General features: G+C 42.5%; 2 protein-coding genes across 2 annotated transcripts; both read right to left on the bottom strand.

Moving 5' to 3' along the window:
• Nucleotides 1–1,509: 1,509 nt before the first annotated feature.
• ipp (intracisternal A particle-promoted polypeptide) lies at nucleotides 1,510–8,945 on the bottom strand. The gene is made up of 10 exons (XM_079243502.1): nucleotides 8,896–8,945; nucleotides 8,105–8,512; nucleotides 7,784–7,995; nucleotides 7,434–7,653; nucleotides 6,859–7,014; nucleotides 6,558–6,725; nucleotides 6,348–6,485; nucleotides 2,870–2,992; nucleotides 2,578–2,798; nucleotides 1,510–2,494 (listed from the first exon to the last, which is right to left on the bottom strand). Exons 2-10 carry the CDS (start codon nucleotides 8,442–8,444, stop codon nucleotides 2,270–2,272), a joined length of 1,803 nt encoding a protein of 600 aa, XP_079099628.1. The 5' UTR covers nucleotides 8,445–8,512; nucleotides 8,896–8,945; the 3' UTR covers nucleotides 1,510–2,269.
• A 9,002-nt stretch (nucleotides 8,946–17,947) lies between these two features.
• On the bottom strand, nucleotides 17,948–23,420 carry LOC306758761 (phosphatidylinositol 3-kinase regulatory subunit gamma-like). Its single transcript, XM_079244147.1, has 10 exons — nucleotides 23,084–23,420; nucleotides 21,282–21,393; nucleotides 21,090–21,188; nucleotides 20,815–20,995; nucleotides 20,604–20,720; nucleotides 20,375–20,514; nucleotides 20,097–20,273; nucleotides 19,935–20,009; nucleotides 19,680–19,850; nucleotides 17,948–19,596 (listed from the first exon to the last, which is right to left on the bottom strand). Exons 1-10 carry the CDS (start codon nucleotides 23,136–23,138, stop codon nucleotides 19,317–19,319), a joined length of 1,407 nt encoding a protein of 468 aa, XP_079100273.1. The 5' UTR covers nucleotides 23,139–23,420; the 3' UTR covers nucleotides 17,948–19,316.
• Nucleotides 23,421–25,182: the final 1,762 nt, after the last annotated feature.

Below are 25,182 nucleotides of genomic sequence, written 5' to 3'. Positions count from 1 at the left end.
TTTTACATTGTGTCCTTTCTTAAATGCATCAGGAAAATAGAAAAAGACAATCAAAGACAATGCTTCCTAATCTTAACCATAGACCATATATGAAAGATGGACGGAGCCTTCGGTGGTTAAAAGAAAAGCCTATGCGGAAGTGCATGAAACTGCAGTTCCCCCTTCATCCACTAGGGGCTGCAAAACAGAGCATGTTAAAAAGACCAACTTCACAGCAGAAATAAACATGTTTACAGCAGAAATAAACATGTTTACAGCAGAAATAAACATGTTTACAGCAGAAATAAACATGTTAACAGCAGAAATAAACCTGTTTACAGCAGAAATAAACATGTTTACAGCCTGGTTCAAAAATCCATTTTAGGTTTGATAGGTCAGGTTTACCTTCATGACAACTGTGGGGGGAGTGAATTTTTTTAACTCGCCCATTTAAAAGTAATTTAATCTAAAAATTTGGCATATTTGGGGGCGTGTCCTTTTGATTGACAAGTACCCGATCTCCCCGCTTCAAGTAAGAAGGACGCAGAATATCTGCGGTTTTGGCTTTTGCAAGCTTACCTCCATTAACTGGCTAGGTCCTGTATTTCCGGGTTAGCTCAGTTAGCTCAGAGCTACAGGCAGCTTGGAGTTCGCTCGATGTCAATCATCCACCATGACTCCTACAGCCCCTGTCTCAGCTCCACCTCTTTGCCCATAGTTGTATTTTCGGGGCGAGATGACATGCATGCCCCTGTCAAGATGGCGGTGGTAGGAACTGTCGACCGAGCTTCAATTCAGCTCTTCAAAAACCTATTGGTGACGTCACTGAGGCTCCGCCCATCTTTTTATATACAGTCTATGGTTAGCATACATGGCAGCTGCCATATTTGTGCTACTGTTTTTACTCCGGATAAACAACTCCATACAATATGAGAATCCTCTGAGCTATAAAGCTGCAGAACTAGCTTTGTTTGATAGATGTTAGAGCCTCGTTTTGGACAACACCTTAAAATGTACATAGAAAAAGCCAATAGCCATTTTGAAGTAGTTGCCGTAGTGCCGTCATATCTGTAGCTGAAGAAACTGGATCTAATCGCAGATATAAACATTTATGTCTGTCTGTCCATTTAGCTGTGCTTGGCTTTTGAAGTCATTTCTATGCCCATGTTTACCACTAGATGTCAGTAATTCTTACACATTGCACCTTTATATCTTTATTGTATTACTCCACCTTTAACAGTCTCCAGTGTGTGTAGCTACATCTAAATATTGAAAACACTCGCAAGATCTCACGGCCTCCTTTGCACATTAGCCTTTTTAGTTTGTTTGACCACCACTTCATTCCCCGGGAACTTGGGCATGCAACATCCATGTGAAGGGATACAAGCAAACGACCCACAACTCAGCGAGATATCGCTTGTGAAGTTTCTTTTCTGGCCACAACTCAGTAAATGGAAAGCGTCAAACTGTGAAGACAACCAGAAACACAAAATGGTAATTATTTATTAAATAAGGAAATACTGGGGCTTTTTTTTGATTGACTTAAGTCTTAATGAAGTTACAGAAGGCGATTCACGTCTGATCACTTTACATTTAGGTTTTAACCTTTTAATCCTTTAAAAATTGTCAATGTACATTTAACTTTTATATTTGCTAGCTGTCTCATATCATCAAGATATACAACTTTCCATTTAGAAAACAGTGAGAAGTTATAAGACATCATTTTATTTACCATTCTTAGATAAAAATCTTTTCCAAATGGTTCACGGTGTGGGGTCAGAATGTACAGTGTGTCATATTTGATTGGGAAGTGAAACATGAAAAGCCTTATTTTTCATTTCATTGGAGGTATAAGCACACAAAGTATTGTAAACATGCAGCATTTAATTATCACAAGTTATCCCTTCAGTCAGGATATTTTCACCAGAAACTCTAAATATGTAATAAAAAATAAGAGATTTCTCTCTTTTCATATTCAAGTAAAATGTCTCAGTGAACTGAAAATCATGAATCTGATGAGTCAAAACAGCAAAGTTAGCTTTTTTTTTTGGCACTTTCCAGTCGTCGCTGTGCTTCCGCTGTTTGTGTGTTTATACGATGAGAAATGCTTGTGACCGCCACAGAGGTGAGACATCCAGCTATAAATAACTTTGCTAACAAGGTGACGTCCGTTTGAGGCAGAAACACATTTCCTGCGTGTTTCTTAAGGTGCAACTTTTTCTTTCACAGTTTTTGGGGACGATTCAGGTGCAGAAACAGACGTTGGCAGTTTCAGCCTGTTTCCTGTGTGTCAGAGCACGGCCAGCCCGCCGTCGCAGCGGCTGGTGATCATGTTGCCGACTTCCGTCCACGTGTCCAGGTGAGGGTCGTAGATCTCCACGGAATCCACCGTCACAGGCGCTGAGAAGTCCCTGCTGGCGGCCCTTCCGCCGACGGCGTACAGCAGCCCGTTGACCGCTGACACAGACACGCCTGCTCGTGCGGTTGACATCGGGGCCACCTCCACCCATTTCTCCTGCAGGAAGACGTTTACATGTGTGAGGAAAAGGTCCAGCTGTGGATGTTACACATATTAAGACAGAGTCAGGGCACTTTTACCTCCTCAGGGCAGTACTTTTCCACCGTCTCCAGTGCTCCCAGTGCCTCATTCCAGCCTCCAACAGCATATATACAGTTATTTAGGCAGGCCACGCCCACATAAGCGCGACGTGTAACCATCACGGGCAGGGCGCTCCATCGGCGGGAGATGGGATCATATACCTCCGCTGAGCGCAGCTCCATCCCTTCATCGCTGATGCCTCCAATCACATAAATGAAACCTGGAGAGAGAAAAGGAAAGATGAAAGAAAGAGATGGAAATATTTACAGCGTAAAAAGTAGTCAAACACACCTTGAAGCTCACAGCAGCCAAAGTAATATCGGGGAACGGCCATGCTGCCGATGACCTCCCACTTGTTCTCCTCCGGGTCGTAGCGCTCCATGGTCTTCCCAATCTCTGAGCCAATCCAACCTCCTACAATCACAAGACATTTAACTTCTCAGTATCACTAAAATGCAGGTTAGGAGTTATTCATTCTTATTAAATCACAAAGTATTACTCTGCAGGGGGCCAACCTGTTGCATCGGATAGTTTTGATGATTTTCTCAGTTAGAATTATTTTATATAAATTAAACAACTTCATAAAGAAAATGAGAGATGTTTCTGGACAAGTTGTTTCCCTTTCGGCTTGTCGCTCTGAAGGAGTCGCCACAAAGGGCACAGTTGAACTTTTTGGCACCAGATGCCCAGAGGGGACAATTCCTGGTCCAGAAAGTAAAAGTCCTGCCATGTTTTTGGATCTACCTGTACATTTAGAACAGGTGTTTTCACTAACAGGCTCGTTTTACCTGGTAAATAAACTCTGCTCAATTAAATTCAGCTGGTTTGGCGACTGGTCGGAACGGCTGCCTTTTACTTTTACTACTTTTACTTTCTGGACCAGGAATTGCCGCCTCTGCAGATGTCCTTCCTGATGCAACCAGGACTGCAGCAGCGTAAGGGAGCAGGACTCAAACCGCAGACCGTCACGTCACAAGATAAGCCACTTTACCACCTGAGCCAATGTCATCCCTTAACATCTTTCTGCACATAATTGAACTAATCTGAGGTGTAAAACGAGGGCTGCATTCCACTTCTGCAACTATGTCCCAGCTGTAAAACACGCATAAAAGCAGATCTTCTTCTGCTAGGAATGGAACCCCCATTCACCATTTAGCAAGTCTTTATTTGACTCTTAAAATGTTAAAAAAAAAAAGAAAAAAAAGTGCATGCACACTGCTAGGCCCAAAAGAAAGTCACCACCTGGATTTAGCTAGGTAGGATAATTACTACATGAATGATCAGGTTTCTGCTGGTAAAAAAAGAAGAAGCTCCAAACGATTCAATGAGTTGCTTCCTTTTCATTAAACAACCATGCAGGAAGACACTTCCTGTGGTTGTGGAAAAGTCTGTCTGTTTAAGAAGGGTCAAATCACTGGCTACAAGCAGAGGAAATATCTAAGGCAGGGTTACCCAATCAGGTCCTGCGAGAGCTGCAGCCCAGCAGGTTTTCCATGTATCCCTGCTTCAACGCTCCTGACTCATTGTGCAGGACTTGATTGTTAGAGCCGTTTTGTTTGTGTTGGAGCAGGAATACACAGAAAATCTGCTGGATTGCTGCTCTTGTAAGACCATGATCTACAGAAAACTACTAAAACTGGGTTAAGTACTGTCCAACGCATTATTAACCTTCATCACTGCATAAAAAAAGACGTTTTTTTCCACAAACAGAAAAAAAAATCATGCCTACCTGTTTCAAAGGCACAAATCTTTCTTGTTTATTGTTGTAATAAAAAAATGAAAAAATATCTTCAGTGTCTTTTTTTCCATTGTCTTTTGCATATATTTCTTGGGGAAAAAAAATATATATGTATTTACAGTTTTTCTTTGGAACTTTTTACTGGTGAAGATCAGGAGTTTATTCTACCAACACGACTCCATCGTCCTGCTCCGCCCCCCTCGGCATCTTTTACTTGGTCTTCATTCCGATCAATCTCTCGGACGAGCAGAGCGACGATCTCTTCGTTTCAGAATAACTCAAACAGTTCCCCTTCAGACACATCTATGTCTTCTAAATGTGACCCTGCAGGTTCACCAACAGTGAACTGTGTTACTGGATTTCAGCGCATTCATGCGCCGGCAGTGTGTTGAAGGTTAATAACTGGAATGATACTGGGAAACCATCGTCTTCCAGCAAGAATTGTGGTTGAGAAAAAAAATTCAGAATGACGGTGATCGGTGATCACTCAAGCTTTTGGTGAAGTCAGATGGAAGAAAAACACCAGAAGAACTCCTGACTATGTTTACTTGTGAAGGTAAGAACATTTTTTTTATCAATATGCAGGGAACTGAAGGGACTGAACTACTTGTCGCCATAAGAAAACCACTAACTAGTGAGGATAACCAGAGAAAACGGTTTCAGGTTGCTCAGAAGCAAAAAGACTGGACTCTGGAGCCGGAAGAAGGTCATGTGATCTGATGAGTCCAGATTTACCCTGATGGGGGGCATCAGGGGTAGACGGAAGGCAGATAAAGTGATGCAGCCATCATGTCTAATGAATACTGTACAAGTCTTAGAGGGCAGTCTAGGATCTGGTTTGCTGCAGTTGGTCAGGTCTATGTTCAGCTACATTATGTGTCTAATTAATGAGGTCAGCTGATACCTGAATATACTAAATGAGCAGGTTATTCCATCTTCCATGATGGCGCGGGTTTATTCAAAGATGACAACACCAGGATTCCTGGGTTCAGATTGTAAAAGAGTGGTTCAGGGAACAAGTCATAGCTTTGGACATGGATTGGGCTCCACATAGTCCAGACTTGATTCGACGGAGAATCCTTAGGATGAGCCAGAGAAAGCTTTGCACAGTACTTCAATAATCAGTACAAGCTGCTGGAGAAACCGAATGTAACTCCAGAAGGGAATAATGTTGGGACATTGCAGACGCTTATTGAAACGACGCCACAGCGAATGCTGCTGGAATGAAAGCTCAAGGCGGGCCAACAAAAAAACTTGTGTGACTTTGGTTTGGACGGGCAGAGTTTTAGGAAATCTCAGGGGTATTTAGGAGGGGTGCATCCCATTTCTACAACAGTGCATGTTACTTAGCTGTAAAACATGCACAAGAGTAGAGATCCATCTAAATCACAGGCGTCAAACTCTGGCCTGCGAGCCAATTTTGGCCCACGAGGCAATACTAAACGACTACTAGAGCTGGACCGCCTTTATTAGAATGCCCATGTGCTGCAATTTTACAAACCCGGTGGTGGTTTGGTGCGTCAATCAGACCAGGACCTTCTTCTCTGTAGGCAGTAGTCATAGCAACTTGAAGCTACTGCATTAGAGATGGTAAAAACACCCTGCCCCTTCAATCAGAGAGAGTTTGTGAAAAAGTGGACGATGAAAGTTTGTGAGCCCAGAAAAAAAAAAAACAAACAAGCATTTTGAAGTGAGAGCCTGAGCGGAAACACAGTAGCTGATCACACGTCATTTGGCCGCAGAAGGTTAAATGAGGTTCGTTGTCATATTTAGAAGATTTTTTCAATAAATATCAATGTTGGCCCACAAGTTTGTCCAATTTTAAATGTTGGCCTACTGTACGTTTGGGTTTGATGCCCCTGAGCTAAATGGAATGCAGCCCTCATTAACGAACCTGTAGTAGTCCAAGTGTAAATGTCTTTGTGATGTTTTTATTGCATGTAAAGGAACATTTCCAACACATTGTGTAGCCCTAAATGCATGCTTGAGTATTTTACTCAAGTGTAAGTGCAGTGCAGGCTTGGTTTTTACCAAGTGCATACAGGGCGCCGTGACAGGGGCAGAGACCGACTCCACAGCGAGGAAAATTCAGCGACGCCACAGCCGCCCACTGCTTGGTGACCGGGTCGTATCTCTCTGTGCAGTCAAAAATCATCGAGTCTTTCTCCCCTAAAAATGATAAAAACATAGTGAGTTTCTTCAGTTTTCTGATAACACAGAGTTTCGACATAGCTTTCCCACCTCCAACCACGTAGATCATGCCCTCCAAGACTGCAACTCCCAGTCCGCTGCGGGCCTGATGCAAGGACGACACAGTCGTCCAGTACTGGTTAAAGGTGTCGAAGCGCTCTACACAGCTCAGCGCCCTGCTGTCGCTCCAGCGACCGCCCTGCAGCCGCGTGTAGCCTCCTGTCATGAGGAAATGAGAGAAGTCCACCTTCAGTTTCATGAAGTCTGTGTTTCACTTCTCACTTTTGATGAACAATCCTGCAGATTTTTACTATTATTTATGTAAGATGTGTGTGTGTGTGTGACACAGAACCTATAGCATAGAGGTACTTTCTGGCTTTTCTTCTCGGCCTCATCTTGGCTGGTTGGAGCTGACTGTACACCTTGTTTTCTTTGGGAGATTTTGTGACCTCTGTGTATTCTTTTAGCAGAGTCTGCAGCGCCACCCGCAGGCTGAAGTCAGTAATGCCTACGGACAGAGAAATTGTGACTGGATTTTTAGCTTCAAACTGCAGCTACAGTGAGTTGCAAAACACGACAAAACATGACAAAAAAAAAAAAAAACAGACACAAACTTTCACAAGTACAATAAATCTAAACATATTTTACAACACATAAAAAGAAGAACAGAAGAAATCTAATATATATATATCTAATATATATATATATATATATATATATATATATATATATATGTATGTATATATACATACACCTGTGTTTGTTTGTGTGTGTATAAGATTATCAATAAATAAATGTAGTTATTAAGGGTTTAACAACAAAAACTAAAACCTATATATTAGAAAATGTAATACCACTTTAAAAGACTCAAAACTAATTTTTTCGAATGGTTTTTTTTTTTTTTTTTTTTCTTTACACCTTCCTCACCTTCTATGTACTTAAACAGTCTCTGTGGGGAAAGCAGAGGGAAGCGGACTGCCTCCAACACCTCCACGACATGTTTTTTCCTCTTTGCCACATCTTGGAGAACCCAATCCATAGCAGCAGTAAATACCTGATATTCATCCTCAATCCTCAGCTCCTCACTTCTCAGAAGCCTGACCAACTGATCCTTTGACAGAACTCTAAACTCATCAGTGGCGCACACCTAAAGGAAGAAAGGAGTCTGTACTCAATTTAACCCTTAAAATCATCAGATGATTAAAACACCTTGAGCAACATGAATAACATTGTTTTTCTTTAGGAAGTAATAGACTTGTAGCTCTGACTTGACATACCTCCAGGAAGTGAACATGAATGTAGTTCTCAGTATATTCCAACATTTCCAGGCAGGCAATCTGCTCCAGGAACTGAAAGATACCGACACAGTTGGACGAGTCCATTTGACCTTTAAGAAACTCCCCACACAGAGACACCACCTCGTTCAGCTGCAGCATGTCTGCTGCAACCATCAGTTCCTGAACATTTTCAACAGTTATGCTGATTGCTCCTGAATGAGGAAACAAAAAACAAAGAGACACGTTTCCATCAAGAACACCTTACCCAACTATAGTGATTTTAAGGAGCATAATGTAGGGGATCTTAGAGTCGACTCCGACCTGTGTATATGAAGTCCAGTAAAATCTCAAAAACTTCAGTTTCAACTCCCATGATCTGCACCTCATCCTTATCCGCCTCCCTCATCCCACCTGAGAACAAGGCAGAGAAGTATGGGCTGCTGGCAGCCAGCACTAATCGGTGGACCCTGAAGACCCGGTCTCCGACCTTGAGCCCCACGTCGCAGAAGTCTGTGCGTAGCCGCATCTTGTTCATTTGGGCCAGGATGAGTCTGGCGTAGCGGTCTGAGGCCAGCAGAGCTTGGTCACACGCCACCGTTGCCATGGCAGCTGCAGCATCACCACCACAGATTATGGATGTCGACATGGATATGGAGGACATGGCAACTTTCCCGAGTCTGTGTTACCATGGAGACTGATATCACTCCTCTCTAATGAGTCTCAGCATTTCTAAAAGAAACATGTAATCTTGTCAGCTGCTAGACAACCTCACATTTTTAGGTTTTTATTAGCAAATACCTGGAGATAAACATGTAACAGTTGTCCTTATTCTTTCTCCAATAATCAAACACACTGGGACATCCAAACGTATGCTAGTTACCATCTAAAGGTTGCATATATGAATAAAAACAAACCTGTCTCCACTGTTAGCAATGCATGCTAGCCATTATACAACCCCACACTAGATTCTGACATCATATTAAACGACATGACACATGCGCACTGTTCAAACAATAACACTTAAAAGCATCCGCTCACTGAAAATAGTAGGCATGACAAAGAAAAAAAGCCACATTTACTCGTTTTCATATGGAAATAACCCATGCACTTACCTATGAGGATGCAAAGAACTTCCGTCAGCCTGCAAAAGTGTCAATCCAGCTGCTCTGGATCGATTGCTTTGATCTGACTCGCCAGTCGTGACTAACTGATCCAAGATACGTTTTATAATACATTTCCAGTCATTTTAATTAATGTTTGTACTTCTTAAAAGTATTTTAATTTTATTAAACCAAACCAAGACTTTTTATTTATTTATTTATTTACTGTTATATCCTCAATTCTTTTGTTGAACTTACAGTATGACGTCACCGTTTTAAGGGTGCCGTTATAAAACTCAACGGCAGGTAGCGGTATTGTCTGTAGGCATGAACACAAACAACAAACCACAGAGAGCTAAAATGTAAATTATGGTATCTAAGAAAATTTTCACCCCCCCCAGCACAGTGGTAATTTTAGACATAGCTGTTTTCCAGTGTTGCCTGTAGCCTTGCTCGATGAGGACACCAAGCTTACAACAGCAGCCCACTGTTTGACCATATCATTGCAAGTCTGTTTCAGTCAAGTCAAAATTAGTTTAAATATCATGTTGGAAACCTGTTATTAGTCACAGGATTCTAGTTCTGCCTGTGCCTTTTATACCTGTCTGGTGATTACTTATCCTGAACTTACAAACCCTCAACGTCCACAGATATCACCAGTCACACTGGAAATACAAGTCATGTAACATCTGTCACTCAACCGGTGTTGCAAGCTTTTCAAAGTGCATAACCAGACGACTAGTGGTACATGAGAGAATATCTGGTGGCACCAACGGTGGCCAATAAAAACTCAAGTGCAGTGTGCACCAATCTGGCCACTCTTCTAGCAACACCCATCATTGAGTTTTACCCTTCTGTTGCACTGCACTTTCAAACTTCCAGTATGTCAGGTTTCACAGCAGGGCTTACTCCATGGCAATTATCTCACTAACAATTAAACTTACTGGACACGGTTTATATGGAGTTGTAAGTTAGTATTACTCAGTGCTTCTTTTATTATTTTTGAGTCTTTTTGGTTTGTTTAATTTAGAAATAAAGTTGGTGTGCCAAAACTCTTACAACATATTCCACCATTGTTCTGTCTTGAATGAACGAGCTCATCTGCAACCTTAACTGTTACAATACATAAACAAAACGAACCAAAAATGAAAAAAAAAAACCTCTAAAACTCACCCTCCCCCCCTTTATGTCCTCCTTTTTTCTGGCATGATTACTGTCGGTTTCCACGCGAGCTTAAGTTATGTGTTAATCACATTACTTATTTTTAGCAGTCATGAGGTGATCAGTGCTGTTTAGCAATTCAAGGGCCTCATTAGTGTTTAACTGAAGCATGACTGCAACCGCTTTTCAGTACACAGATGGTACATGTTACATACATGTTCTCATCAAGTTTAGCATGACAACTGATGGGTATTTTAGTCAGGCTGGGATTTTTGATTTTCAACACTCTGTGACAGAAAAAAGACCTCTGCTAAAACCAGTATATGCATTGTGTTTTTGCTCTATGTGTTTAATTTGTTCCGAGAAAGTGTTTGCTACATTGGGTGGCATCCCTTGTAGGACAGGTTTTGAGGTTTTAATAAGTAAGTGAGGAGGTGAAATTTGATGACACATACTTCTTATAGTGAAAAATATTCTCTGCCTCTTTTTGTCAAAGGGAAATGGGTAATCTTGGCTTAATTCTGTCAACCCCCCCATAGGCAATCTTCATGCACTGGTCATGAACATAATATTTTCTCTGATCATTATGTCTCTCCATTGTGGTGAGTGTTCGCTGCGTTCCCAGAACTTCCCATGTTAGTGGGAGACAAAGTAAATAGTGTGAGGGTCATCCTATGGAAAGTGCTCGCCATAATTACTGTTCTGTTTTAAGTGCAGGGTATGTTTGAGTTTTTCATCAGTGCTAGACGTTGCTTTGACCAGAAAAAGAAAATATTTTAAGATGAAACTGACAGATTAAGGGTTCATAAGGGAGTAGGTAGAGTTCATACTTTTTTGACTGCATTAAAATCTTTCAAGATTAAATTAAACAAATGTTAATTCTGCGGTGGGAACCTTTCTGTGACACTGACATGAACTGTACTGTAAAAATTCGTGTTCAGTTGTGAGGTTTCAGTGTTTTATAGTCACAATTCCCTCTTTAAGTATGCTAGGTTTACTGTTAGCGGAAAGGAGAGCTTCCCAATCCTATTTTGGCTGACCTCATCAGTCAACGTCCACAAACGGCATGCGCTTTCAGATCAAGGTGTTTCTGATTTGAACTCTAAAGCTTTGTCCTTCATTTCTGTGCCACATTAGTTTCCTGTCCACGCGCCAGCTGGTTCTTTTTTTAATCTATGTGAGAGCTCCACTCTCACAATGAGATTGTCCTCAGAGCTCGAGGGAAGCTAAGGTGCTTCATTTGATACAGTTAAAAAAATCAGTAAGGATTTAGTATAACTCCCCCTTTAGAAACACCACAACACATGTACTACTGACTTCAGAGGAAATTATCTACACTGGCGGTGGTGGTATCCAGCTCTTTCTGTTTTAAAGAGCCGGGATCATCTCCAATCCATACCTAAGCTGGTACCTGTAAATCTGATTTAGTTGTAGATCTGGTTTGGTAATTCTCCTAAATGATTTGTCAACAAGCAGTATTACATTGGCTCAGTGGCACCTCCTGTTTCAGTTCGACCTGAGCTCGTTAGTTAGATCGCTGTCACCAGAGGTAACACAGAGATGCAATTAAACAAACGGCTTGGGTTTGTAAATGAATATGTTAATGAAAAATTGCTCATATGATCAGTGCCTGTATCATTCATAACTGATTAATCAGAGAATAATCTTTATAAGTGATTTTAAAAAAAAAATGTATCTAATGGCTTGGCATGACTGGATCAGCAGGGAAATATATGGATTAATATTTTCTTGGAAGATTAGTTTAATCCTTGTCTGTTTTTGAAGAGTATTAAAGTATTGACTAACACTGATGCTGTTAACCATTTCTGTCAGATTTTTCTTTCCATTGGCAGTCAAAAAAAAAAAAAGTTTAAGTGGGTGAACATATAAATGATATAATCTTGTATATAAAACATAACCTTGTTGTCATCAATGTCTTTACTTTGCATCTGTTTGTAATCGGTTGTAAAGCTTTATTCTCTTTGACCTCAACAGCTCGAGCTGATACAAGAACAGCATACAGAAAACTTTTACATGTACTGGTACCAAACAAAATGTGGCTTTGGTGTGTTTAACGGTTCAGTTTGTAGCCTGCTCGCCACTCGGGAAGCAACAGGATCTCTTGCCCTCAGCCTATAAGCCAGCTATAACGTGAGCTAGTTAAAAAAAAATAGTAAGGTTGGGGGAAAAAAACCCAAAAACCTTCCCTTATCGATTCTGCCTCCAACATAGCAACTGGTCGCTGATTGGCTGAAGCTCAGCACATACTCGGGCTGTGATTGGTTGGTCGAGTAGCGTGAAGCTGTGGAAACGGACGGAGACAGAGGGGAGGAGAGATGGGATTGGCTGCTCCAAACTGAAAGCGAAAACCTATTTTTCTGAAAGCCTGGGAGACAGTTTAGCCGTGTGTGTGTGTATGTGTGTGTGTGTGTTTTAGGCGTGACTCCAAAGGTAATTCGTCCTGCCACCCCCCTCTCACCCAGTCAGGACTCATTTAAATCGAGAACTATAAAGCAAAGTGAGATGAATTTAAACGAGGCAGTTGTATGGCTGAGGTGTTCTGACAATGAAATAGAAAGGAAAGAAAGGAGAGAAACACAGAGTATAAATGAGTAAGACAACAAAAACAAACAAGAAAAAATATGTGGGGGGCTGGGTTTTACATAGATTTAGGAGTGTTGGCGTTAAAGGAAGTGGCACTGTGGTGAATAGCTTGGAGACCTTGCCAGGTGGGACTGTGCTCCAAGTGAAGAAATGTAGGAAAGCGCCAACATGACCTTTTCAGGCTTCCGTTTTATATTCAAAGGAATGCAACACTTGGTTAGAAATCCTGTTACAGCAAATAGAAAAGTGAGGTGACTGGATTTCAAAGAAAGACTTATATTCAGGACCAAAGACTTTATTTCCATCTAAGGAAGTTAAAGGGCAGAAAAGTTTTGGAAGCTTTTACAGTCTGTACATAGTAACACACCTTTTGGCAAATATCAGTGCTTGTAAATCCTTTTTGTAGTCATAAGAGTGTTTTGGTAATTGCATGAGGGATTTCCAGCCATATGTTCTGCCAACGGCTTCTTGTTCGGGATGGTTGTTGGTCACCGCTCTTTTGATGTCTTGCTGGATTTTTGGAGGATAACCCTTCCAGTTTCATACAGAGGCCTTTGTGATTCATGAAATGTGTTTAGGCTTGCTGATCTCTGACACTTTATTAGGTACCTACACCTTATTAGTACCAGGTCGGATTTCCTTTCCTCTCCAAACTTTATTTCTTGGTGGCATGGATTCAACAAGTTGTTGGAAACCATCACTCTATATTGACATATGATATGGATTTAGCTGTGTATACCCCTAGAGTCCTGAAAGAATTTGAGAAACAAGCTTTTTGTGAAATGTTTAAATTAATTTAATACCTTTCTTTACTTTCCAGAGAGAGAGAAGCTTATGAACAGTCTGTTTTTAATTGTTTCTGACATCATTCTTAATTATACACTCATTCATGGGTTTATTTTCATAACTTCTTAGTCCAGTTAGGGTCATGGGGAAGGAGCCTATCCCAACAATCATTGGGCGAGAGGCACAGTACTGCCTGAACAGGTCGCTAGTCCATTGTAGGGCCTACATAGACAGACAAACAACGATTCACACTCACACTCACTCCTAGGGACAAAAGTGATTATTAGTAACCAATAAACCTAACATGCATGTCTTTGGATAGTGGGAGGCAGCCAGAGTATCCGGGGAGAACCCACGCATACACTGGGAGAACACGCAAACTCCACACAGAGGTCACATTCACATCAAACAACCATTCCGGTCTGCTAAATCTTTCTGAAGGTCTTTTCCAGCCAAACAGAGCTATGTTCTAGCAATACATGCAACCTTCTATGTACCAACCTGAATCCCACTCTTAGTGTTTACTGCTATTTCTTCATGTGCCAATGTCATCCTCATTTCACTTCACTATGTTTCCACCTTTAAAACTGCCTCAGGAGAAGTAAAAAAAAAAAAAATGCAACAATCATGAAAGAAGTTATTGCATAGCCATTTTTTAGCCCTGTAGGGAAACCAGACATGTTGCGTTTTATTTAGATGATCATACCATAAAGTATGGTAGTGCTTCAAACATAAAGATAAACAGTCTTCAGCTCTTGCAGTTCAAATGAAATGGACTAATAACACAAAGGCTAATCTGTATTTTGTGCAAGTTTTTTCCTGCTCTTTGTGCTCCGTTTGCTTTATTTGACCCCCTTACTACCTAGTATTGTTAGATATAAATGACATAAGTCATATTTGTCTCTCCATTACAGGAAACTGTGCTTAACGGGAAAGGAAAAGGACCAGGTGTTTTCAGGGCAGCCGAGAGATATACATGTGATCCTTGGTTTACGAATGATTTCTGTTCCTACTGCTGCAATGTAACCCGAAATTCCATGTAAATCATATTTTTATCCTTAAACACCCCATATTGCCCCCTTGATCACTAAATAACTATCTAAATACATGTATTATATATAATATTAATAGAAAAGCAGTACAGGCAATTAAAATACACACTGAGGCATCATCTCAGCCTCCGTGTCACACATCGTAAGAGTTTGCATGGACCCTTGTAACTTCAAAACTTGCGTTGTTTTTTTTTTCATTTACATTTATTTAATGCACGTTGTAAAGTCGAAATGACAAAAGTCGAGAACCACGTAACCCGAGGACCGCCTGTAATCCTTCCAGGATGTACTTGATCTCCTCCAGCAGGGACATGCCCGGAACACCTCACCAGGGAGGTCCAGGAGGCATCCTGACCAGATGTCCGAGCCACCTCAACTGCTTCCTCTCGATGTGGAGGAGCAGCGGCTCTACTCTGATCTCCTCCCGGATGACCGAGCTCCTCACCCTATCTCTAAGGGAGAGCCCGGCCACCCTGCGGAGGAAACTCTTTTCAGCCACCGGCATACGAGATCTCGTTTTTTCGGTCACAACCCACAGCTCATGACCATAGGTGAGGGTAGGAACGTTGATTGACTGGTAAATCAAGAGCTTCGCCTTCTGGCTCAGTTCATTCTTCATCACGACAGACCGGCGCAGAGTCTGCATTACTGCAGATGTCGTACCAACCCGGCTGTCGATTTCACGCTCCATCCTTCCCTCACTCGTGAACAAGACATTTAATTAAACTCCTCCACTTGAGGCAGGACCTGACTCCCCGACTCGGAGAGGGCACTCCAGCCTTTTCCTGCTGAGGACCATGGTCTCAGATTTGGAGGTGGTGATTCTCATGCGAGCCGCTTCCCACTCTGCTGCGAATTGCTCAAGCGAGAGCTGGAGATCATTGCAAGATGAAGCCAACAGGACCACGTCATCTGCAAAAAGTAGAGACCCAATCCTGAGGCCACCAAACCAGATCCTCTCAACACCTCGGCTCCACCAAGAAATTTACATACGTAAGGGAGCATAACTGAGTCCTTGTGAAGACCATGCCTGTGGTTGTAAAATTTTACTACCCACTCGAGGCCTGGAATGCACATTTATTGTTTAATTTGTGTTTTCCATACAAGAAGGTTGTTTTTATTTTGCTGCTGTGTATTTTGAGCGTAAATATTATCATGCTAACAGGTCTTCAGTGTCCCTTTAAGGCCCATCTTTTCTCCTTGTCATCTGACACCTCTTGAGATGTTGACGTATTTATTATTTTGTGTTATCTTGTGCTTCATGTCATATGTTATGTTATGTCTGATTTTAATTTGGATTTTGTGCAGCTCCATGGTCCTATGTGATTTTTTTTTTTTTAGTTCTAATACATAAATAAAGTTGGATTCATATTTTTGATTAGTTAATAACCAAAGGGCAACTGGTCATTTACTTTTTTAACCAACTGAGAAAGCATTAATTATGATAAGACCTTTACATATCCTAAACTGACTGGGAAAAACTAAGCTAAAAGACTCTACCTAGCATTGCCACATGAATTTATTAGAATTCAAACCCCTAGCAATCAAATGGGAATGTAACAAAACAGCTATGTCCTTCTGCTAATTTCTCGACTCAAACGAGGAGTCACGAGAAAGCAGAAACTCTCGTGATTACATAGTTGTCTTATTTCATCACTGCAGGATGAAAACTCTCCCAGCTAGCAGCTAAACAGTGGCAAAAACACTTCATAAAATAAGTAATCATGTCTTAATTTAGCTGTTCCCTGGTCCAAAATTTCCATCCACCTAAAAAATCTCTGCTAATGTGTCTCCTGTTGCGCTGCCCTTGTTTGCAATGAATCATGAAGGTCCTGCTGGTTTCCATGGAGATGGAGGAGGTTTTACAGTGAAATATTCTCCATTCCTATCATATACTATGTTGGGCTTTCCTACTTTCTGGATCCTCAAGGTGTTTCTAAGGTGACTTTGGGGTCCATTGCTGGATTCTCCTGACTCTGACAGCTGATAGATGTGTTCATCATTAACATACCTGCTTAACACCTCTATTAAAACATGAGTCAGTCAGCTCAGCCTCACTTTTAGTTTCTACTTTTGCACAGTTCCTCATTGGACATTACTCATTCTTAGATAAACTGGGCTGCTGTCTCCTGGTTTTCACTGACATCAGTGCAGTTTTCCTTTCGGAAGAGATAACATTTACATTTTCTACTGTGTTCCAGGTGAATGTACTCTGATACAGTAACACACATCTTGATTCTGATAATTCTGTGGTAATCTCACATACCGAAGTTGTGTGTAGAGACCAAGGTCATAGTTACAGTCCTTGTAGTTGTGCAGATATACTTCATTTATTTTGGATTTGTCATTTCAGACAGTAATTTTCTGATGCTTCCAACTCAGTTATTAAAAAGTATCACTATGGGTACTGACATCGGTGAAACTAGCTTTGTATGTACTGGGTAATTGTTGAAGTATCCCACTGTACTGGCTTAAGATGTATGATAGTGGTTGGACCCTGCTAAAGTAAGCATCTTGTTAAAGCGTAGACATTTAAGCCTCCAAAAAACATCTTTCGCCAACTTTGTGAAAGTAGCTCATAATAGTTAAACCTGGAGACGGAGCCCTTTCTGAGTAACTCCTGCCTGTCTACCCCACACATTCCTCTACCCACTCTGTCTCTGTTCTTTGAATCACGCATCCAGAGTGACTCAGCTCTGGTACATTTAGTTCTTTGTATCTACCTACAGTGCATATGGTCAATCCCAGTAGAGCCCTCCAAGCTGACACAGGTAACAGGGAGTAATCCGTGGCCTGGAACTTAGGCTCTTTCTCTCTCTAGTACATCCCTGCCTTCTGCACCTCATTAATCCTCATCTAACACAGTCCTTATGTGATGGTTGAAAGAGGCCACCTGTTGCTGTAGTCACGGAGGCCCGAAGTTCAGGCCATTCGGGGTCATCGTGATCATCTGTGTTTGAAATATTCACACGTGTCTGTGGATTTGGAGCAGTTTATTAGTAATAATTAGTTAACTGCTTGATTTAAAGAAAAAAAAAAGCGATGTAATTAAGCTAGCAAGTGGCAAAAGTCGGGCTGCATTCCTTTCAGGGGAACATCTAAAGAAGGCGGCTGTTTTTCTGAACTGACGTAGGTCCGATGCATATTTTACTGGTGACTTAGCGGCGGTCGGTCATTCTGACTGAGTATGGAAAGAGCCTGCACATATCCTGCCATTGTCTTTATCACTTCCTTTTCCTCCATCTGTCGACAGCGTGTCCTCTGGTGCCCTCGCTCGCCTTCTATCTGTGCTGACCCAAAGATAAGCTCATCAAACCACAGCGGCTCCACTGCAGCCAGACGGTTTAACTCGTCTTTTTTTTTTTTTTTGGACTTTTTCTTTGTTATTCTATAAAGAAGGATTTAATAATATTTTTTTTTTAAAAAAAAAAGAGACAAGTGACTGCATGAGTTGACAAAACTCTCTTCAGTTTATTGTCTTTCAGCATGAAAAAGGTCAGGATCTCACATTGCTCAGCTTCACCCAAGGAGTTTCCTCAGTCCTCCAGTGGAGTCATACTTTTCAAGAGGCTTCACCAACCTCCTTCCACAAACCAACGTCAGAAATACATTAAACGGTATCTCTCTCTATACAAAGTGTCTATTGTCCTCAAAGTTGAAAAATGTGCCAAGTTCAACGTGGATTCCTTTCCTCTGAAGCTATGTAGGCTGCATGTCACGAAAAAACATTCATAGCTCGAGCAATGCCACAGTTCAAGTAAATGGAGGCAGGATACTTTCGGGCCTCTGGCAGTTCACACAAACATCGGAGGCCACATCATACCGACACCACCGTGGGGGGGGGGGAGTGCATTTTCGTGTTCAAACCTCAACCTCGCGTAGCGGCTTCACCTTCTCCACCCCTTCGCCAACCCCGCCGTCATTATCGTCACACATTGCAACAATAGAAATACTGTTGGATTGCACTTTCTTCAAGCTTTCATCTTGTGGCATGTTTATAGAAAAAATATATATAGAATACAAAAAGCTTATATTTCTTTGAGTAACAGAATATAACATACAGTACTTCAGATTATGTTTTGATCAGCACATCAGCAGGTGTACATAAATTTGGCCTACCCTTGCCCAAATGCAATCACCACACTAAACAGGGATGTAGTTTTGCTCACAATTAAGTGCTTTGGTCAATGGGTATAACATTGAATATGCTTTTACGATGGTTTTTCTACAGTATGTTAATGCTACATAATTATCCACTGTATATGAACGTCTGTTAAGAAAGGGGCAGATGGTTGAGATGCGGCACAACTTTTAACATATTCACACGTGGCATTTTTATCAACCCCCCCTCCCTCAAAAAAAATGGTTTGGCCCATTAAACTGATATAATCTAATCGGCCATGTTAACAGCACCATTTTTCTCTCCTCTTCCTCCCTCCCCTCCTCGTATATCTGCAGAAGCGACCAAATATAGACAACATATTGGTCAGATTTGTAAAAACAGACTAACTTTTCATGTGGGGAAACAGATTTTTAGCTTCTCCAACAGAAATAACAGGGGGATCCACAGGGGTGTATGTGTGTGTTTGGGGGGGGGGGGGGGGGGGGGGGGGTGCTTTTCAACAAACAGCACTACGTGAAAGTGTAAAATTTAGCTGGAAAGCTTAAACAGTCAAGCTGACATTCAAGTTCCGGTCCCACTTCTTCCCGTCCACGAAACCGATAGAATCACTGTAGTGCAACATTTTACACAATGCACCTTTGATGCAGACGTTCTCGCAGCATACAGCAAACACGTCCTCTTTCCGCTGCCTCTTCTCAGTGGGGGGGTTACATCTCTGGAGCTGCAGGCGGGAGTCCCGACATGTGTTTTGGAGTCTGTAAGAGTTTGTGCTCCTCTGTGCGCTGAGAAGCAGCGGCGGTGGCTACGGCTTTGGCGTGTACTGGGTGCGACAGCCGGACATCCAAGGCGTCGTTGTGTTGCGCTAAGGAGTGCAGGCGGTAGTGCAGCACGAGGTCTTTCAGCGAGCAGTGCGCGTCGTAAGGCTCGGCAAAGCCGTATCCGAGCGGCGTGCTGTAGATCATGCAGTGCTTGACCTCTTCATTCACTCTGCAAAGGAATGAAGATGCATCAGTCAGCGTCAGTCAGCCGCTTTACGCGTTGCATTCCCCCGAACGTTGGCGTGCACTTACACAACGGAGCAGGCGTAGCATCCCTGCTTGCTGCTCTCGCGGATCAGGAACGTTCCAGGCGATTTGCCTTGGAGCATCTCCTCCGCTTGCGACCGACTCAGCTCGCCGACAAACCAGCTCGTCTCATCGTGATGTGGCAAGTTCTTCTCGTCTCCCTTCAACACGTACGTGCTGAAAGAAAAAACAAGCAGCATTGAATCATTTCTGCTTCTAATTATCCCGTGTTTTAGCGCCAAGAATTTGTCGCAGACGTACTCGTCGAGGCTGTCGCTGTGTATCCCCAGCCAGTCGTTTATACGTTTCTGCCGCACACCTTTGTGATTAAGCCAGCTGCAAGGAGAGGAGAGAAGGAGTTCAGGATGCAGGAGTTATAAACGGAAGATCGACTGTAAATGACAGCTTGGATGACCTACTTACTTGAGGTACTGGTCTCTGATGTTGCGTAGCTGGATGAGGTCTGGTCGCAAGCTGTTCATCTTCCTGTCCGTCTCCCTGTAGTCCTCCACTTGTGTTCTCAAGTCCTCCTCCAGGTGGATTTTGCTGTCGTAGATCTCGCCGAGACGACACTTCAGCTTCTCATAATTGATCAGAAAGCTGAGGGGGCAAAAAGAAAAAAAAGAGACACGGCGAGGTTTGAACGAAAGGAGCCGAACGAGTCGACGCTTTTAGTTTTGGAGCATTGCATCAGTAAGCACCTCTCCAACTCTGTGTCGGCATCGGAAAGACTGTTCCTCTCAAACTCCTCTCCGTAACGCTCCTGCTCACGACACTGCTCCTCGAAGATCAGCATCGTCTCATTAAAGGCCTCGATTGCTGTGCGCTTCATCTGGATCTCCTGCGTCAGAGAACACATCTTGTCAGGGACCTTCTCAGAGAAGCAAGGGAGAGTTTGTGAGTAGAAACTCTAAAAGATGGCTCTTAAACCTGCGAGGTCTTTGTGAAGGCTTCGTAAAGACGATCAAACTCCTTTGACTTCTCTTGGTACTGATTGTGGACTTCTTTCAGCTTCCTCCCAGCCACATCAACGCTGTCTTCTTTCACCTGAAGGGGGAAAAATTTTCCACTTTGTCACCTGAATCGCTTCTTCAACATGTTACTTCATCTCCTCCTGGGAAGACTGCATAACGACGCTAACCTGCTGGAAGCGGGACACGGGATGCGTGAGCATCAGATCCAGTGTGGCGTTGTACTCCACCAACGAATGCTGCTGATAGTACCAAATCAGCTCCACCACCGATGTGAACGTGAGAGGGTCCGAGAAGCCGTACTTCCCGTCACGGTGGTAAATTTTGATCAGCTTGTTTAACCCGTCTTTCCTGCCACAGTCACACAATTAGATTAGTCTAAAATGTAGCGTGAGGCTTGGTGATGCTTTGTTTGGAGGGATTACACTCCTTTTCTTCAGCTTACCTTAATGTCAGTGTAAAGTCTCCTTGCAGCTTTGTGGATGCGTCACGCACCAGAAAAGAGCCGTCAGGCGAGTCCCGAAGCTTCTCATTAACCTCGTCCCTGTGGGGATTCAGTTGTTGGTTCTCATTGCCATAATCAAAAACAATCCAAACATAGATTTTGTGAGAATAACTGAGCTTTAAGCTCATTTACCTAGTTATATCTCCCCAATACCATTCAGCATCCTGTAACGGATACACAGGGGGAGAAAGGCAGTTGTTGTTCATTGTGGACATCACTGGTTTAGTTGACCTGGGAGGCAGAGCTACGCACAAAAAGAGACAGAAAAATTAATAAATATAAAACATTTGGAGAGGAATCTGCGAGGCTTATGTCTGTCACAGCATGACCACTTGAATATCCTCACTAATGCACACTGAGACACCCTTGCATGATGGAAGATCTGAGGGCAAGTCCAGGCATGTTTCCAAGACATGTCAAATTGCCAAATCATGCAAATCATGAGTGTGGTCAGCAGTGACAGGGGGAATGCAGCCCTCATTTGTGGATTTATATTAATAACTCAGAAAGTCTTGGCTTTCAACGCCCTGTTTCTTTTGCAAAGTCCAGTTTTTAATGATCGCCTTTGGCGCTGTTCTGAATTGCATGACATAGATAAAAAAAAAAAAGGGCTGAAATGATACTTTGAGCTTCTTGGACCTCCCCTCCTATTCTATAATCACTGCAAGCTTACAGATCATAAGTTTTCCATCAACTTAAAAGAGCTAGGGAAAGAAAAATCTCTCCTTCTGGCTAAGCGTTTCCTTAAAAATGAGAAGAAGAAGGAGGAAAAAAAAGAGGGCAAACCGCATCAAGAGGAGGTGAAGGGCGATATATTTCACTGCAGGACAAAAGTGCCTTTCATGAGGCAGTTAGGGGAGAATACAAGAGCACCCTCAGAGAGGAGAAAATGTGGCTGTCTCCCACCATCCGCTCCCCTCTTTTCCTGACTTTAAAATAAACATAAGGCAGGTGCAGCAGAGGGGAAAACTCTCCAGTTTACTGCCAACAACAATCCACAGATTTATCATGAAAAACCACATCATTTAACAACCAAATAGTCTAATATAACAACTAACAGTCTGAATAGACGAGTTAAGTCTTTACACTACACTCAGGAAAGAGCTTTTCTTTCAAATGCAGCCCTTCCAGGAACAATACACCGTTTCTTATTGTGCTCATGGCATGTCAGCAACATGCACTCCAAGTTTTTCTACACTATTTTACGCGTAATTAACTGTTGGTAAAATTGCACACTTGAAATAATTAATCTAATTCAGATACCTTAAGATTACTTACTTTAACTTGGCTGCAATAAATGGATTCTAACAGGATTCAACTATAAAGTCCACTTAACAACGATGTAATAACGCAGCAAGTCAAGTGACAAATGCAAATAGAGAAAGGAGCTTCTTGGGGAGTTTTGCCGGAGTTGAGTCATGAGACGAGCTGTCTCGTCTCCTTGCCCGTAGCCTACTTCCAGGGGGGATCGCGCACAAATTGAGCACGGCTGGCTGCAGAGGAGAACAAAGCGGTCGTTTGATGCGGCGCACATTTACGCACCCGCATCCAGCCTCGGTTCCCTGCAAAATGCACCCCTTTCCACATGCATCTGCAAGAAAAACCTGCCACAAAGCAGATGCTAAAACTGCGGAGGTGTCCAAGTTTGTCATATGTAGCTGGGACAAAAGAAAAGGAGGCGAGCCACTGCGCCTGAGCCGCAGAAAGGTATTACGTAATTGGCAAGTGAATTGCGCTATGCATGCCTGGGCAATGCCACTGGGGGAGCGCAGCACCAAGGAGCTGGCCATAAAAAAACGCTGCCCAAACCCCTTTTGTCAACTTTCTCAACAACATAAAACGATAAAGCAAAGAAAAAAAGAGCACAAAGGAAAGAAATGAACACTCTCCGATAGCCGCAGTTCAGATAATGGCTGCTTTTAACCCTAACTTACCTGGTGGTGCTTGATCCATTTCGATGTAGAATACACCTTCAGGAGGATAAACCATTCCTGTTTTAGAAAAGGAGTCCAGGTTGCAGTTTTTTGTCTAAAAGAAAATGCTGCAAAAGGAAAAATAAGGCGGAAAAAAAAACGGATCTATGCTGCTTTAGTGCAGGCGCCACGTCCTATATAGAGCTGGACATGAATAAAATTCCGGATATTCCGAGTCCATAAAGATCCTAGAATCCAAATATGTTGTGTTAACATAGCCTGACTAACTGTTTGCTTCTTTTCGTAGTGTCGGAGACACGGTTTGGTGGCTCCCGACTGCTGTCAGATGGCGACTCTCCTCTGCTTCATCTCGGAAGTGGAGCGACTTTAAAGGGCTGCTAGCGACACCACATTAGCATGAACCAACCTGCCGATGTCAGGAAGCGGGGGTGTATCTCCAGCTGAATCCCTGCTACGAACAAATACACGTCCTCTGTTTCATTATATATATTTACTTTCAAAATATAACACTTAAAAATGAAAATAATATCGCGTTTTTTCATATAGTAACTTAGTATGTTGGATATTTAGAGTGCATGACAACGTTAACCCCCCTATGTTGTAATGGTACATTCCAGACCTTTTCATTCAGGTCTCTTAGCTGGAGCGGCTGAAAACGCCTTGCAGGACATGAATGGAAAAAGCAAAAAACTGTTGAAATCTTTAAATGAAAATAATTAACCCATGTACTCTTCCCCCTAACAACCATGATTTATATATATATTTAAATAAAAATCCTAATTTACAGGTGGGATTTTAATTAAAATGACACAAATCTGCAGGTTTAATCAGATTTAAAGAGTCTTAAACCTGGTTGAACATTTGACCTTTTGTCTGAGAAGCAAAAGAATAGCCTTCCATGTTGCCAAGGGTGTATTATCTTCTTGTTGGGCTTGTCAGACACGTTCAGCAGTAAAAATGGCATCTGGGCTGTCGCCACTCATAATTATTGCTATGAATTGTGACACATGATGAAGTCATCTTGTTGAAGAAATGATTGCAGGTGTGTCACCAACGACAATCCGTAGCGAGTGTCAGACTTTAGAAAACGGATTATGTCGAGATGAGATCTTTTATTTAATCTCCTTTGCCTCATATGCTAAAAATGCTCCATTACTGTCTTGTTATGTGTTCATGTTGGATGAATACAGGCTTTGTGTCATGACACAGAATGACATTGTGCTGTAAATTTAAACAGCCGAGGCCTCATCCACCAGCTGACATTAGTGGCTGCAGAGAGCGAAACAAGGCCTGTTTGGTCAGAGGTCTGACTCTGTTGGTGTCCAGGCGTTTATGACCAACTCCCTTTTGACCCCAGCATAGAGAGTTAGGGGAGGCAATTGCCTCCAGCATTCCTGCTCCCCTCACCCCCCACCGCTCCCACTGGTGTCCAGTCAGAGCTCAAGAACTGCTTAGACTGCCATGATTGAGTTTATTGTCAGAAAGGAGCATAGCCATGCCTCAAATACGATGGGACGCATCGAACACAAACTGAGTTTATTAAAACTTTCTTTTTAAATAAAGAAAACCAATTGATAAATCCATTTTGCATCTGAATGTTGTGAAGCCTCCCGAATGCAGGAAGAGACAGGTTTCTTGTCATGCCCTGGAGCCATCGTCTGACATGTATAACACTGGATAAACATGCTCACGTGTCTGCGTGTATTTGGAAGTGATGTATGATATCTTATGCCTTCCACGTCTTCATACGTCTGCCTCAGAGCATGTCATGGCATGTCACTTGGCTGCCACCCAAACACCCCCGCCCTCCCCTCCTCCGTCTCTACTCTACTCCCACCTCTCCACACACACCCCTGCTGCTGTCAAAGGAGCACAGAATTTGCCCCCTTTAACTTCTGTGTCCACCCTGTGTTTTACATTTCACTAGCAGCACTGTGTAGAAAGTGAGCTCCACTGGGGTCTGTGGTTATGTTAGCGGCAGCAGTGATGAGTGCCTTGTTTTGGGGGTTTTACAGAGCATATCCTCTGAAAATGTCTCCATCAAACTCTTATCTTTTTGCATATTGCAAGAAAAACAGGGAAATATGCAATGATTTATC

The sequence above is a fragment of the Telmatherina bonti genome (genome assembly GCF_933228915.1).
Source record: "Telmatherina bonti genome assembly, chromosome: 7".
Lineage (NCBI taxonomy): Eukaryota > Metazoa > Chordata > Actinopteri > Atheriniformes > Telmatherinidae > Telmatherina > Telmatherina bonti.
The sequence above is the reverse complement of the archived record's forward strand: the minus strand, read 5'-3'. Positions and strand labels throughout refer to the sequence as shown.

Excerpts from the sequence above, each read along its gene's own strand:
- LOC306758761 (XM_079244147.1), bottom strand. The coding sequence starts at position 23,138 with ATGGTTTATCCTCCTGAAGGTGTATTCTACATCGAAATGGATCAAGCA. Across the intron at positions 20,721-20,814 it reads CCGTGTCCCGCTTCCAGCAG|GTGAAAGAAGACAGCGTTGA; the intron begins GTTAGCGTCGTT and ends TTCCCCCTTCAG. Across the intron at positions 20,010-20,096 it reads ATCAGAGACCAGTACCTCAA|CTGGCTTAATCACAAAGGTG; the intron begins GTAAGTAGGTCA and ends CTCTCCTTGCAG.
- ipp (XM_079243502.1), bottom strand. The coding sequence starts at position 8,444 with ATGTCCTCCATATCCATGTCGACATCCATAATCTGTGGTGGTGATGCT. Across the intron at positions 6,486-6,557 it reads CATGATCTACGTGGTTGGAG|GGGAGAAAGACTCGATGATT; the intron begins GTGGGAAAGCTA and ends TATCATTTTTAG. Across the intron at positions 2,495-2,577 it reads AAAAGTACTGCCCTGAGGAG|GAGAAATGGGTGGAGGTGGC; the intron begins GTAAAAGTGCCC and ends GTCTTCCTGCAG.